The following is a 16,286-nucleotide window of genomic DNA, read 5'->3' on the forward strand; positions in this document are numbered from 1 at the left end:
GGGTTCGGGGAAGGGGGGTGGCGAGCTCTCAAGAGTCAACTCTGGCCCACCCGGAGAGAAAAGATCAATCAAGAGACAAGTAGGGAGAACGAAAAGGGGACCCTTCAATGAGAGAGAAGAGGGGTCAGTGAAAGAGAACTTCCACACCAGAGACCCTGGGCTCCTGCAGTCTGAGGCAGCTCTGGCCTTTCCCAGCCTGTTACCTCTCGCCATGCCTGAGTCCTTAGCTCTCATCTCTGCTGTCTCTATTGATCTCTTGCATGCTCCCTCTCTTTTCTTTCTTACCCTGTGTCTGTGTCTCTCCCGACCCCACCCCCCAGCATCACTCCCTCTAGCTCTCTCCAATTCCCACTCACCAATATTGATTGGCCTCTAGGCGGCTTCCCTTCCTCTCCTGTCACCACCACCACCAGCTCCTCCCTCTCTCCCTCTGGGGCCATAAATTTTCTGCCTGCTTGAAGCTGTGTCCATCTGTACTCCAGAGCCAGGGCCCCAAGGATGGGATAGAGTGGGCAGATGCACAGGACCTCGTGGAACCCAGCCCCATTCATTGTCTTCTCCCTCCTGGGGCTATGCACCTCCGGGACCACTCTCCACTTTTGAAGCCTGTGATGTGTGTGGACCTGCCCCATCATCTCGGCTGTCCTGAGGGAACTGGCTCCTTACTTTCCTCCCTCCCTCCCTCCCTCCCTCCCTCCCTCCCTCCCTCCCTCCCTCCTTCCTTCCTTCCTCCCTTTGTCTCACAAACATAGTCTTACTATGTATCCCAGGCTGGACTCTAGCTTGAGATAGTTTATCTGTACTGGTGTGTCGAGTGGTGGAATTCTAGGCACTATCCCCACATCTGGCTTGTCCTGGATCTCACTGCACCTGTGAGCTCACCATGACAATTCTGCACCAGAATGGAATCTGGAACCAATAAGTCGGATCCGGTCTCCCTTCCCGGCTCCTCTTCTGGGCTCTCTCCCTTTCTACTCACCTGCCCTACTTGTGCTCAGTTCAGGGTCCTCTTTGCACTGTTCTCCTTTTCTCCTCTGCCTCCTGCATTGCTGGCTGTCCCCTGTCCAAGCAGGTTGATGTGAGTGTGAAGGTTGCATCCAAGTGGGGGGAAGGGATTTTATCTGCATGGATCTCTGGGGCCATAGCAAGTATCTAATCCACCTCCAAGTTTGGAGAGCAGATCCCAGTGGAAGGAGGCATCCTAAGACAGAAAGGTTTCTTTAGCTTGGTGTAATCAGACCTGGAAGCTTTTGTCCTTCTGAACAACTGTCCTGGAGAACCCTGGGGAGCTAGGGGCTGAGGCTAGGAGACAGGAGAACTGGGGAGGGGAGGAGGGAGGACTGCAGAAAAGGAAGGGGACCTGGAGTAGGGGTAGGCAAGCACCTTGGCAGGCAGAGAGGTGTGTGTGTGTGTGTGTGTGTGTGTGTGTGTGTGTGTGTGTGTGTGTGTGTGTGACTCTCCAGTGCCTTTGGGGCTGTGGATGGGTCGTTTCTATGACTGTGGATGACTGTCTTAGAGGTTGAGTTTTAAGGGCGTGGGAAGTTTATGTTGGCCATTCATTGCCTATAATCAAACATGTTCGTGTTTCTGTGCCTCTGCAAGCATCTGGTATGCCAATATCTGATCACACACATGCATAGATGTGTCTGAGCTGTGTGCCTCCGGGCACACTGGTGCCTATAGGGACGCGTGGGTGTTTTCATACCCGAACCGGTCCACAATCCAGCGTGCACATGTGTTTCAAGGGGGAACAGCTAAAGAGGGCTGTGGCCACATCTCTGTGAGCTGGACCAGCAAGCACTTTTGGGTTTCGTCCAGATGGAGGAGGGGAGGGGGAGGAAGAGGAGGAGAAAGAGGAGGAGGGGGGAGGGGGAGGAGGGGGAGGAGGAGGAGGAAGAAGAAGAGATCGGCCTCTCTTGCCAGCCTCAGTCCTGTTCAATTATTCAGCAGGGCCCCTTCTCCCGGAGGGGGGTGGCGGTGGCGGTGGTGGAGATGGTGATGGTGGAAAGCACGCTCCCGAGCGCGGGGGAGGGGCGGGGCGCGCGCATAGGAGAGGCGAGCGCCGAGCGGGCTAGCCAGGTGCCACGCCGCGGAGCTGCCCAGCGCCGCCCGCAGATCGGGAGTCGCTCGGGTCCCTCCGCCCTGCCTCCCTTCTCCTGCGTTTCCCCTCCCCTCCCTTCCTTTCCTCTGTCCCTCCCTCCCTCCCTCCCTCTGTCCCTCCCTCCCTCTCCCTTCTAGCCCTCTCAGCCTCTGCAGCAACAGTCCGCTGCCTCCATCTCTCCGCCGGAATCTCGCAGGCTCGCGCCTTCCTCTGCCTGGCCCCGCTCCCCTCTTCTCCTCTCCCCTCCTCTCCTCTCCCCCCATCACCCGGATTTGCTTCCCTCCCCCTCCTCCCGCCCCCCTCCCCCGGCCGCTCCCTCCTTCCTCCTCTGGCCTCCGTCGGGCAGCAGCGGCGCCGGGTCGTTTCCGCGGGGCTCTCGCTTTTAGGGGAGCCGGGCCTCCGTCGCTACTGCGCACCCCATCTCCCGCCCCGCTGGGTTTTTCCGCAGGATTTCCCTACCGTCCCCTCCCCAGCACCATGCCCCCACCCGCTGGCCGCTGACGGCCCTCTGCGCCGGCCCGGCTCGGGCCTGAGGGGGGACCCCTAGCCGCCCGCTATGGATCCAGGCTCCACGGACCTTGGCCTTCCCGCTGAGCGTACCCCGGATTCCCCGGCGGGATCCAGTTGATTTGCTTGGCTCCTGACTGAGGCTCGGGCTCTGGTTTTCCTTCGCTTCACCCCTACCCCCCTCTCGGAGCTCGCAGCCGGAGGGGGGCTTCGCGGGGCCGCGCAGCCCCGCGTCCCCGCCCCCGGCCATGGGGCTGTGAGGTGGCCGCCCCCGGGCCGAGATGCCCCCCGGGGGGAGCGGGCAGGGGGGGTGCCCGCGCCGCCCCCCCGCCCTGGCCGGGCCCCTGCCGCCACCGCCGCCGCCGCCGCCGCTGCCGCTTCTGCTGGGGCTGCTGCTGCTGCTGGGGGCAGCTGAGGGGGCCCGGGTCTCGTCCAGCCTCAGCACCACCCACCACGTCCACCACTTCCACAGCAAGCACGGCACCGTGCCCATCGCCATCAACCGCATGCCCTTCCTCACCCGCAGCGGGCACGGTAAGTGGCGCCCCGACGCCGGCAGACTGGCTTGGTGGTCTTGGGTGCTCCGCCCAGGCCCCGGGAGCCCCGAGGGCCGCACCCCGACTGTGCGCTCGCGGAACCGGGCTTTGCGGCGGAGCCCCTTCACCTCCCATCTCCAGCTCCCATCATGCCAGCCCCACCCTCACCTCCATCTCTCCGTTCCTCCTGCTCACCCTCATCCCTGTCTTCATAAGTGCTTCCTAGCCTCACCTGTGCCAGCTCTCCCCGTGTGCTGTTAGCCTCTGTGTCTCCAGGGCCCTATCACCGGTCCTTTCACCCTTTCTCTGTGCCCTCCTTGAATCCCTCTTCCCTTTCACCTCCATCCCCGGTCAGCCGGCTCATCTCTCAGCCTGTCTTACCCTCACCTCCCGCGGCTGGTGTGCTACCTTCCTTCCACCTCTGCCTACCTGGCAGTCTTCCCTTTTCTCTTCCCTCTGTGGTCTTCCACCACCTCTCAAACAATCCACTCAATCTGCGGGGCCCCATCATCTGCACCCCCTTGTACTCTCATCTGGTACCTATTCGCCTTCCTTCCCCTTCTCTACTCTGCTTCCAGTTATGACCCTCCCCATGTCACCTCCGGAGCCCAGTCTCTCTGCTCACGGACTCCCTGTCAGGACTCCCTGTCACCTCTTCTGTGTCAGTCTCATCCACCCCATTCATCGACACCCCAGTCCTTCACACCCTCTGTCCCCAAGGCCTTGCCCTTCCTCCTTAAGCAGGCCCCATCACTACACTTCCCCTCTGGACCTCAGACCTTCATTCCTTCATGTCTGAGACCCTCCCCCCGGGATTCTCAGGAGGCCATTTCTTCCCAGTTCTGTACCTGTCACCCCCTGTCTATGTCCCTCAGACTCCATGAGCCTGTCACTTCCCGTTACTGTACCCCACAACATCTATGCCGGGTGCCCCATTTCCTGCCACACCTGCCCTCTTGGTGGATTCAGTCCACAGCAGTGTTGGCTGCTTTTGTCTCGGGCTCTCCTGGTGCCGTCTTGGGGCTCAGCCACCTCCCATCCCAGAGACCCCATCAGCTCTCGTTTTAGTCTATCCACCACTTCCCACCCTGTCCTGTACCCCAGCTCCCATCTCTCTGCACCCTGTCCTTCAGTTAAGCCCCGAACACACCTCCATCCCTGTTCCTGTCAGGCCCCCAATTCCAGACCTCATCACCTCTCTGACACAGGCTCCATTCCCAGCTCCCCACCACTTCCCAGCCTGGGACCTCCTCTCCATCTCTGAGCCCACCATCGCCTGCTGTCTGGTCACTGTGGGTGCCGTGCTCTTTCACATTTGCTCCTGATTCTCCTCAGCTCTGACCATTCTCCCCTCTCAGGGCTCCCCCTCCTCATTTCTGACTGCCCTCACCTTTCCTGCTCAGCCCCGTTGCTGTTCCTCCATCATTGTCTACAACCACACTGCTGTGCTCCAACCCTTCCCCTCAGTGCCTTCCATTTCTGCACCGTCTGCTTCCCCATGACCGCTCTGTGTCTGCAAGAAGCCCTCTGATCTCCAGGTCCCATGTCATATCCGGTCTTTCCATCTCTGTCCCCCATATGCCACTACAGTGTTCCCCCCATTCCCCAGGAGCAGTGTCTTCAGACTGTCCCTTTCCCTGCCACATCCTCACCCTCCATGCTTCTCATCCCAACTCTGCCTCCTCAGGCTCTCTCTTGCCCTTTCATTAACCGGGCCTCCGTGCTGTTCTCTTCTGGCTCTCCTCAGGCCCAGTGTTGTTCCCAAAGACACCCAGACAGAACATGGGCATAGGCAATGATGAGAGGTGTTAGGAGAAGGGCCCAGGTGCACTGGAAGGGAGCCCTGTGGGGAGAAGAGGGGCAGGCATGGAGGAGAAAGGCAAGAGAGACAACTGCTGTCTCCAGGATAATGGGCAGATGCAGGGGAGGACCCAGGAGCTGGCAAGGGGCAGGAGTCGGGCAGAGGGAGCGAACAGGCTTTCCTGGTCTGTGCAGGATGTGTTATTTCTCTACAGTTTTAGGTCTCCCGGAAGGTTCTTGTCACAGCCCCTGATGCTCCGGGGACATGGTCAAGAGAATGCTATCACAAGCATTGCCTTAGGGGTTTCTTCTCAGGGTAGAAGGATGAGAGGGAAGGCAGCCTGGGACACTGATGAAGTGGTGGGTAGGCTAAGAAGGGTCCAGGGAGGAAGGAAGGGGCTAAGGAAAGCTAGAAGAGGAGAAAGCAATTTGTCATGACTGAACCCATCTCTGCTCACCTCAGCTATGGGGGAGATGAGAGAACTGCCTTCCCTTGGGACTCTTCCCTGGGCTGGAGGCCAGCCAGCTCTCCTACTGCTCCAAGGCTCCCCCGTGTGAGGACAGCTCTCTTCATGGACACCTGCTTCTCTACTGAGTCTCCTTACCTCCCTCCCTCCTTCCTTACTGCTTCCCCACCTTCCCTCCCAGCCCCCAAGCCCTCCCATTACATAATGTCCCTACCCACCTGCCACTGACATTTCTGTACCTGATGTCACTGTAGGGTATGGGGTGACCAGCACATCTGGGACCTAAAATGTATGGAGCAGATGACACCTTTCTGGTCCTGGATCCCTTCATCTCAGTCCCGGTTTATGGAGCCTTGATGAGCTCTTGGTTCCTTTCTAGTTCTGCCAGTAAAGGCAGGCTAACTCTCAGCTCAGCTCTGAGTCGGTGGCTTCCCGCAGAAGGGGCTATCATGTCATTTGGTTCTGGGGATGGGTAGATAACTTAGATTCCTGGCTGAATGGTGTATGGCCAGGATGAAGCTAAGAGTCAAGGAGTTAGATGAAGAGAGAGTTGAGTTTAGGTGTCTGGGCCTGTGCAGAAGTCCCACCCCCTGGTTGTGGTGATCCTTCTGGGAGGATTTGTTGATAACAGGCAGCACCTACGACCCAGGTTTTTCTGGATTATGTAGAGGCCTGACCACTCTAGAACTTCCAGGAGGCGTTTGTGCTAGCTTCTCATGCTCCTGGGGCACTGGCAGACAGCTGCCACACATGTACTTTTAGTCCTGGGGCATGACTGCATGGGTAGTTCTTAAGTGGAATAAATGCTGTGAGTCTGGGTTCCTGAAACATTGCTAATGGTTAGTTGTTTTCTTTCTAGAATGTAGGTGTGTGTGTGTGTGTGTGTGTGTGTGTGTGTGCGCACACGTGTGTTGACTATATGATCACATCTAGTGTTTTATGGCTCTGTGGATTTCTGAGTCTAGGAGGCATTGAAAGGACTGTGTTGGATGTGTGCAGAAGGTGCTAATCTTGGGCCTGTGACACCTTATGTCTGATTAGAAACTCTTGCTATGGGCTTCTAGAGGTATGGTTCTGGCCAGCATGCTATGCATTCAGCTCCCTATTTCCCATTGTGGAAAAGAACAATTCGTCTATACCAGTTTTGGGCAACACTGGGGCTTGCTTTAGGTCCCTTTGCTTCTCAAGTCCTTTCTGGATGCCGTCAGAAGTTACAGATGTGGAGTGTTGTCCTGGGCACCGAGGCTGGCGTGCCTTCTTGGGGGAGGGCTAGAGACAGTTTGCTTGCCTGGCAGAGCTGCGGGAAGCACCTCCCGAGCGTGGCCGGAGGGGCGGGTCTTGGCAGAAGCTCCTCCTCCAGCACCCGACCTCCTCGTAAACCAAGCCCTCTGTCCCCGCCCGTGCGGGAGCAGTGGTGCTGGGGAGAGAAATGTCTCCCCGGGGTAATTACTGCAGCCCCAGCCCAATAAACCATTCATCCTTTCCCTCTTCTGCCCAAGGAGTGTCTCTCCACCCTGGTTCCCCCCACAGTATAATAAATGCTCTTCGGCTTTTACAGGTCCGCCCAGCACAGTAAACTGGCTGCAGTGTGAGAACAGCTGGATTATAAATCCTGAGGGAGGCCGGGACTGGGGAGTGGGAGGGCTGGGGCGCAGGCGCCTGTTTGCACCTCACCGGCCCCTGCCCTTGGCCGCCCGCGGAGGCCTGTCTTTGTGCGTTTACCGCCATATTTCCCTGGCTGCCTCGACTCCTGTAGCGGAGTCTGCTCGGAGAGGCTGGGGCTTTGTGTGCAGTTGGGTGCCTCGCGGCCCGCGCGTGGGTGTGGGGTCTAGGTGTGCGTCACTTGGAGCTGTGTCTCCTTGTAAGGTCTGGGACTTGGGTTGTTGGCACACACCTCAGATCTCTCTGGCTTTGCTGTCTAACCCGGCACCGGGCTCGCTGTTGTTCTGGTGCTTTAGGGGCAGGAATGGCGCTGTCCATGGTGATGAGCATGCTGAAGGCACCCAGAGGGAAAGCCGGCAGGAAGGGCCTCCTCCTTAGCCCAGGCAGATTTGGGGCCAGGCACCATACAATGGAGTTTCCTTCCCTGGTATTAAAGTATCAAACAGCCCAATGTAATACCCCTCTCCCTGGGAAGCCCTGGAACCCAAGGGTCAGGGAGTGTGTAGAGGAAGGTCAACATCTTTGCTCCCCAAACCCCATCTCCCAAATTCAACGTGCAGATTGTGAGTGAAAGGGAGAGGGAGGACCCTGGGTATTATGGTTGTCATGGAAACAGCCGATTTTCTGGAGTGCTGCAGTGTTGGGAGCTGAGAGACTGTACTGGCTGAGGCATAGCCGCTTGGCTCTGGTCTCTGGGCCCAGCTCATTCTAGGCAGGTAGGTAGCCTGCAGTGAGCATAGAGGTGTTCACTATGTTCTCCTCACTGGAGCTGGCTCTCAACCTGAAGGCCCAACTTTCCTCATTGTGGCTGTAGGGCCTAAGGTAGAAGGTACCCCTGAGCCTGCAGGGTAGAGCTGGTCTGCCTCTGTCTGCTGGGGTGCTTTCCAAACTACAGGCTGCAAAAAGACAACAATTTTAGATACACACACAACACACACACACACACACATATGTATGTATGTATATATATACATATATGTGTATATATGTATATATATGTCTGCCCTGCCCCTGTTTTTACTGTGTCGGGAGGGTAGGAGACAAGGAAGATGCTCAGGGAACAGCAGGGAGACTGATGTTTCCTCTTGCTCTAGTCTCACCACCTCTGATGCCCAGGCCACAGCCTCTCCTTCCCTCCCCAGCCTCTCAAGCACTCAGAAGTCTCCTCCCTCTCCTGTGGGGACCTTGACATGATCCTTGATGGGTCCCTCTTTCCACCCCACTGCCCGGTCTCCTGGGGCCTACTGGGTGAGAGACCCCAGGTCCCTGCTTCCTCTAGTCCAGAGTTTTCCGCTGTGTTCTCCACAGCAGGCTTGCTCCAGGCTTCTGTGTTCAGGCTCCATCTGCACCCCTCTCTCCCTGGCTAAGTCTTCCCTTGAACCCCTTTCCCCACCCCAAGAAGTGCTTTGAGAGGAGTCATTAGTAGCCAATCATTTAATCAAGCACTTTATGAATCTTGTCTGCTCTGTTTATGTCCTAAGGAATGTGAGATGCGTCTCTCCTCTTCCCTTCCTACAGGCCCAAGACAGTCTAGTCCTTCAGGACTCCCAGTCAAAGCTCCCTTCCCGGAAACTGGGTGACCAGCCCCCCTCCCACTCCCACCTCCACCCCCAGGGAGCTCAGTCAGCCGCAGGAGGGAACATGGCGACTAATGGGGTTTATTTTGGGGCTGAGATCGTTAGGGACCTAACACCCGCCCCCGGCAGCCGGATGGTGAAGAGGAGAGAGGGTGGGGTGGGGGAGGGCTGGGAGAGGGAGCCTACATCTCAGGCTCCCACTCTCCCACTTCCCTTACCTACATCCCTCTCTGTCCTTCTCTGTCCATCTGTCTCTCTGCCTCCTTCCTCCTCTGGCTGTCAACTCTCCCCATCCCCCCCACGTTTGCCTCCTCCTTTCTGGGCAGGGTTCCAGGCCTCTGGGCTTTGGCACCCAGGTACCCTTGCCTGAGGGTAGAAGCAAGGATCCCTGGACAGACCAGGAAGACTCCCAGGGGGCTGGGAGGGGACAAAGGGGCTGGCGTTGGCAAGGTGCCAGAGAGGACCTATGAGTCACAGCTGCCCACAGTCCTGCTCATCTTTCTGCCATCACTTGAGGTTCCCTCTCACCTCCTTGCTGCCTGGCTCAGGTCCCAAAGAAGCACTTGGGCGAAGTTGAGCTGGTCAGAAGCAGACCCCAGGTCCTTCCCACACAGGGTATTCTTGCTGTCTGGGTCTCCCTGCAGCCACGTTCTGGTCACACTCTGTGTTACCCGAATCACTGTGGTTAAAGCTAGCATTCTCGAGGCAGCTACCTCTGTCAGTGTGCATGTCCATGTACAGGCCCTCACCTAGGTACCTGGAGTTACCGGGCTGACGGCTTCTGCGGGCCTCTTAACTGAAGCCTAACCCTGGTGTCTTCAGGCTCTGGCCCCCAAACAACTCTACAGACCTCCTGACATTTCCTCCTCCCCGTCTTCTTCTCTCTGCAGCTGGGACCACATACATCTTTGGGAAGGGGGGAGCGCTCATCACCTATACATGGCCTCCCAATGACCGACCCAGCACAAGGATGGACCGCCTGGCCGTAGGCTTCAGCACCCACCAGCGGAGCGCTGTGCTGGTACGCGTGGACAGTGCCTCCGGCCTCGGGGACTACCTGCAGCTGCACATTGTAAGGACCGCCATCCTGACCCCAACCCCCTCAGTCCTCAGTGCTGGGAATGTCACCTCACTGTCCCTCATGGGGAGAACTCAGAGCCCCATCCCCTCATTCCTTGAAGTTCTTTTGAGATCCAGGCCCCTCCTGGTCACTCAAGAGCCACCTGGTGCTGACCAACTGTCTTCCAGTCATGCAGGGTCTGTGGGCTCTCCAGGTTAATCTACTGTGGCCTTCAGAAATTCCTCACTTTTGAGGGTGTCTCTGGGATGTTCACTGCTGTCCCTGTTCTCTCCCTCATGCCTCCTTACCCAACAGCAACTACCTGTACCTCTTTGTCTTGACTTTGAACTCCACCCTGCCCTTGTTCTACCTGTGACTTCTGTTTCTGTGACCTTTGCCATCCCAGCAGACCCTTGACCAGGTCCTTCTCACAGATTCTAGTCAAGTTCATTCCTTGATGATCTCTTGGTTGAGCCTCACATCCCATTAGTCTATTGCTGGTTTATCACTTTTCCTTTCTCTTTGCTCACCCACACCCTTTCCTGTGACCTCTGACCCCATCCCACACCCTTCCCTGTGACTTCCCCACACCCTTCCCTGTGACCTCTGGTCCTGCCCCATACCCTTCCCTGAGACCTTTGGTCCCACCCCACATTCCTCCCTGTAATCTCTGACCTCACCCCACTCCGCTGCCTGTGACCCCTGGTCCTGCCCCACACCCTTCCCTGTGACCCCTGGTCCTGCCCCACACCCTTCCCTGTGACCTCTGGTCCTGCCCCACACCCTTCCCTGTGACCCCTGGTCCTGCCCCACACCCTTCCCTGTGACCCCTGGTCCTGCCCCACACCCTTCCCTGTGACCCCTGGTCCTGCCCCACACCCTTCCCTGTGACCCCTGGTCCTGCCCCACACCCTTCCCTGTGACCCCTGGTCCTGCCCCACACCCTTCCCTGTGACCCCTGGTCCTGCCCCACACCCTTCCCTGTGACCCCTGGTCCTGCCCCACACCCTTCCCTGTGACCCCTGGTCCTGCCCCACACCCTTCCCTGTGACCCCTGGTCCTGCCCCACACCCTTCCCTGTGACCTCTGGTCCTGCCCCACACCCTTCCCTGTGACCTCTGGTCCTGCCCCACACCCTTCCCTGTGACCCCTGGTCCTGATCCACACCCTTCCTTGTGGCCTCTGGTCCTGCCCCACACCCTTCCCTGTGACCTCTGGCCTCACCACACACCCTTCCCTATGACCTCTGGTCTCATCCTACACCCTTTCCTGTGACCTCTGGTCCCACCCCACACCCTTCCCTGTGACCTCTGGCCCCACCCCACATCATTCCCTATGACCTCTGGTCCTGCCCCCACACCCTTCCTTGTGACCTCTGGTCCTGTCCCCACACTCTTCCCTGTGACTTCTGGTCCCACCCTACACCCTTCCCTGTGACCTCTGATCCCACCTCACACCATTCTCTATGACCTCTGACCCCACCCCACCTCCTTCCCTGTGACCTCTAGTCCTGCTGTGCACCCTCTTTTTGGCCTTGTCAGATTTCATTTCTGAACTTAGCCTCTGCCTCATCCCTTCCTTCTCCATGGTCCTGGGCCCCAGACTGTGACCTCAGCCTCCAGCTCTATTCTAGGCTCCTTCCCCTCACTTTCCGGTTTGTATGCCACATGCTGGGCCTGGCCAGAGCCTTGAGCTGTGAGGTAGACCAGGCTGACCAGGCTCTGTGTGCCAGTTGGAAAGGTCTGTGTGGGGAGCCCTGGAAGATGCAGAGGGCAGAATTGGAAAGGGAGAGAGAACCAGAAGAGGAGGCTAGAGTAGGTTCTGACCTTTCCCATCTGAGTAAGGATGGGGCTCTGGCCTCTCCCTCGCCATAGCTTCTCCAACACCAGGTTCTGAAGGGGAAGGCATCCTGTGAACAAAGCATGACTGGTGACGGTGGTGGGTGACAGGCATGGTTCTCAGGAGGGGAAGGGCACAGAGGAAGAGCAGGGGTTGAGGCAGAGGGCAGGCTTGGGGAGGAGGCCTGCAGTTGTGTGTGGCAGCCTATGCAGAGAGATGGTGAACTGTGGACAGCAGTGTGGTGGTGGGTGTGTGACAGTTGTGACAGAGCGGTGGCTGTAGGTCAAAGTGACCCAGAGAGACCCTGTGTCAGTGCAGAGTCTGTGCTTTCATTTCCTCAGGGTTTGCTGTGGTTTCAGTTGCCTGTCTGATTGGCTGGGTGTCACTACGTTCCCTGAGACTTTTTGAGCTGTCCCCTCTTCTCTGTCCTGTGAGGACATGTGTGGCTTTGCAGCTGATGGTGTAACTTGGAACCCAGCAGCTTCCCTAGTTTTGCCTTGTGTCTGTGCAAGTCACTGCAGCTCTCTGAGCCTCAGTTTCCCCAGCTGTGCCTGCACAGAGAGGGCAGAAGGCTTAAATGAGATCATGTATGTGTGTGCTCATTGCACTGTCGGGCTGACGGGGGGTTCAGCGTCCTGTAACCTGTGACTAAACCACCTGGGCTTCGAAGCTCAGGAGATGATCCTTCCTCCCAGAGCAGGAAGGGTAGGAAGTCTGAGGAGAGAGGTATCCTTCTTCTCTCAAGCCTCCCCTAGGCCTGGGTGCTGCTGGATAGGGAGGGTGCTGAGAAGGATGGAGGTCCCAGGAGATGCAGGCACCGAGGGGGAGTTGGGTACCAGATGGGCTCACAGCCCCTTGGGTGCAGCCCCCCAAGCCCCCTCCTCCCCCAGTGACACATCAGCTCCCACTGCAGCATGGTTAGCAGTTCTCAGAGAGTGGGGAGGCGGCAGCAAAATAAGAGAAAAGCAATTTGACGTTTCTAATAAAGCGTCGCTCCACTTTGCCAAATTAATTTTGACTCCCATAATTATTTGCTGTAGGAGCGGCCGCGTTCTCCCCACCGCCGCCTAATGAGGTAATTGGGGAATTAGGAATTAATGACTTTAACAGAAGTGACAACTGACTTCACATCAGGAGCAGCTCTGGGGAGCTGCCTCTCCCCCGGAGTGCACAGCTCCAAGCTTGGCTGCCTCCTAGGAAACCCAGGTGTCCTGCCTTCCAGCTCCCCTGGCCAGTCTTCTGCCGGTCCAGCTCCTAGCCTGCCAGTGCCCTTGACCATTGTTGGTGCCCAGGTGGAGTCTTGTGAGGGGGAGAAACCCTCAGAGACATGCAAGGGGCTGATACTATTCTGGGTGGTATCATTACTAACAATAGTAACCAGGAGGCTTGGCTGTTCCCTTGCCTGTGCGAGGAGGAGCAGATGATGATCGCGTCTCCCTGGGGATGTTGTCAGTCTGTGGGTGGTGCATGGGTGGGGCTTGCTAAGATGGTTAGGCGAGGCCGCCTCAGTTTCCTTGCTTTACCTCCTTGGAGGAGGATGACAGTGTCTGTGCATACAGGTGTGTGTGTGTGTGTGTGTGTGTGTGTGGTTTGTGCAGGATCTTGGGATGGGGAGTACTGAACCCCACAAATAGCCATGGGAAACATGGCTGCATATCCTGCTTCTCAACCCACCTCTCTCTCCTACCCCTACTGCCAGGCCTTTGAGCTTTCTTTCAATGTGACTAACAGCCAAAGGGTTTTTTTCTTGCTCAGGCTGGAGTTTTTCAGTGTCTTTTTGTGTGCCAGGCTAGGTCTCTGAGGGTGATCCAGGGGTCCAAAGGATCCTTGTGTCTATCCTGTGTGGGAGGGAGGTCAGGCTGACTCTGGCCGTGTGTGGTGGCTGCTGGGAGATGCAGGGGAGGAGAACCGAGGTTTAGCTTTGGGTTTGGTGGGCCTTCCACTGGCTTGGTGAGGCAGGCAGGTCCTAGAGGCCAGAGTGCCTTAGCATCTCTCATGCTCTGCCCCCCAGCTCTTTGAATGAGTGTCTCCCCAGACTAGTGGACAAGGGACAGGAACAAGGACAATAGTTTTGGAGGTAGGCGAGTTGGGATGCAGATGCTCGGCCCTCTCTTGTGAGCCATGCGACTGAGGTGTTACCTCACCCCCAGCATTAATCTTCTTCCTGGGTAAAATGTGACACCACAAGTTTCCTCAGGGTTACTGTGTATGGTTCGAGATCTCAGCAAAGCTGCTCCTCTCACTCCAGCACCATGGCCAAATTATTTGTGGGTTGGATCTCAGGTGGCCTTTTCAGGTCTCCCTGCGGGCCTGGTCCCTAAGGTTGCAGTCTCTTTGCTTCCTCCCTACAGGTCTTTACCTGTCTTCTTCCTGTCCCCTCAAGTCCCCAGTCCCATCCCATCCCAACACCTCAAGACCTCCCTCCCTTAATAAAGCTGGTATAGCTCTAAAGCCCAGTTCTCTTCCCTTGCCCACCACCCCTTACACTTTCAGGGTCCAGGCTACCCCTGACCCTGCAACCAAAGAGGTCAGGGTTGGGAAGCTGTGCAGACCTCAGACTGACTTCTGAGGCTGTGAACTTTCCCATGGTGAGCTCTTAGAGAGGCCACTACATCCTTGTCATCCTTATGTGGACTTTGGGGCCCTTGTATAGGGCACCCATTTTCAAATATTTTGTATGAACCTGAGGGCAAGAGACAGCCATTATTAGTGGAAAGAGTTCTGTGTCTGGTCCTTCAGTCCTAGCTGGTGTCCCCAACTGATAAGCCTCCAGGGTACTCTGTTGCCTGCATGTGCTAGGGGCAAATCTGCCCACCACCTTGGTGGGTTGAGAGGTTCTTATAAAACCTTTGAAAGGCGGTGTTGGAAGGATTTTGGGAACCTCAGACAGAATTTTATAGGGATACTTGCCCCCTCCCCATTTCTGATTCCTATCTCCCTGTCTCCAGGACCAGGGCACTGTTGGGGTGATTTTTAATGTGGGCACGGATGACATTACAATTGATGAGCCCAACGCCATCGTGAGCGACGGCAAATATCACGTGGTGCGCTTCACTCGAAGTGGTGGCAATGCCACCTTGCAGGTGGACAGCTGGCCAGTCAACGAGCGGTACCCGGCAGGTAGGTGATACTGGTCCACAGAGGAGGCACAGCGACAAGGTGGGGCAGGGTGGGGCCTGGCAGCCTCGGATTGTGGAATGCTATGGGGCGTGGCTAAGTGGAGAGGCTTCCAGCTGTGGGGAAAGGTGTGGCTACGGAAAAGACTGGGTAGAACCTGGGTCGGTCGGGGCGTGGCTAAGGAAAATTAGGACCCTGAAGAAGGGAGGATATTGTTTGGTGGATGAAGTTGCAAAGCCAGAAGCCAGCTTGAGGATGGGCAGAGAAGATGAAGTGTAGAACTAGAGAGTATTCAGTACCACTGAGGAAAGGGTGACGTTAGAAAGGAGGGGCAGGGTGGAAATGGTGAGACCCATGCAGAAGCCTAGGAAAGATTCACAAGTTAAATGAACACATCTTGGCGGGAGGCTGAGGAAAACATAACCAGCCAAAGACACGCAGTCAGGGACCCTTATTGGCCCCTGTAGATGCTGGAGAAAATAGCTTAGAGATGCAGGGAGACGGGATCCCAGTAAGAGACATGGTGGAAAGGAGAGAGACAAGACAAGTGTGCAGAGGAGGGTCAGACACCTTCAGTAGCCTGCACAAGCAGCATACAAGGTACCCCGGACCTGTACTTGGCCTGGGAACCCAGAGATGAGGACACAGAGAGCTGCAGTGGTCAAGGACAAATCAAGGTCTTGGGAACCCAGGGGAGGGAGGAGGATGAGGCTGGGGGGGGGGGGGGAGACGCTCAGGAGGGAGCCTAGTGAGAGGAAGCCAGAGGAGGAGTGATGGAAGGTTCTGGAAATAGTCACAGAGACATCTGCAGAGATGGAGGCAGCTCCAGGATTGATGCACAGGGATGCGGAGCCGCTGACACAGTCTCAGCTAGGGAGAGGAGAGGTGGACAGAGCCCTGCAAGAGGCAGACCAAGAGGGAGGGCAGCAGGGAGGGGGAGACAGTGCAGGGAGAAGGACAGGGATCAGAGCTGCAGGTGCCTGGTGCCTGTCACAGCAGCAGGATGACCACCTGTGATCTCCATTGCTCCTAGCCAGAGTGACAGAGCCAGTCTGACTGTCCTGCAAACCCTTGGTGCTCACTCACTGTCATGGAGGCCCTGGGCATCAGGGGTCAGACATGCAAACTCTCCTACACAGACCTGTCTTTGCTCCCGCTACTCCGCTCCACAAGCAGACCCTGACAGCCTCTGTCTTGGGGGGACAAGTACATTCTTTGTAGTGATGGGGACATTGGCCTGTGCTGGACAGGGTGTGAAGAGTTCTCTGTGTCCAGGCAGGCTGTATGCTCAGACATTCACTTCATTAGGCCGGAGGCTAGGAGGAAGCACGGTGTCTGTTAACCTCGGCCAGGACCCCTGGATTGGTGTAGGGAAAGATGACCTGACATCCCTTGCCCGTTAATCTAGGTATTTCGGGATGGTGGGGTAGGGCAGGCTCTCTCTACATAGCTATAGCTGTCCTAGAACTCATTATATAGACCAGGCTGGCCTCGAACTTCCAGAGATCCACTTGCCTCTGCAACCTAAATGCTGGGATTAAGGGGGTATGACAGCACACCCAGCTAAATCTGGGTGTTTTGAAGGAGGCCCCCATTGCTGCCTTGAGGAGGTGGTTTCTG

General features: G+C 57.0%; 1 protein-coding gene across 27 annotated transcripts in view; it reads left to right on the plus strand.

Annotated features, from left to right (window-relative positions):
• Nrxn2 (neurexin 2) overlaps nucleotides 1-16,286 on the plus strand; it is a 115,854-nt gene that overhangs the window by 77,587 nt on the left and 21,981 nt on the right. For 23 of the 27 annotated variants that reach the window (NM_053846.2, XM_017588669.3, XM_039110513.2 and 20 more), the window contains 2 exons: nucleotides 9,541-9,722; nucleotides 14,498-14,669. In NM_053846.2, the coding sequence (NP_446298.2) occupies nucleotides 9,541-9,722; nucleotides 14,498-14,669 (354 nt within the window). Of the gene's footprint in view, nucleotides 1-2,051; nucleotides 3,143-9,540; nucleotides 9,723-14,497; nucleotides 14,670-16,286 lie in introns of those variants that run through there. The other 4 variants (XM_039110749.2, XM_063264626.1, XM_063264653.1 and 1 more) reach the window with 4 other exon arrangements.

The sequence above is a fragment of the Rattus norvegicus genome, chromosome 1, assembly GCF_036323735.1.
Source record: "Rattus norvegicus strain BN/NHsdMcwi chromosome 1, GRCr8, whole genome shotgun sequence".
Classification (NCBI taxonomy): domain Eukaryota; kingdom Metazoa; phylum Chordata; class Mammalia; order Rodentia; family Muridae; genus Rattus; species Rattus norvegicus.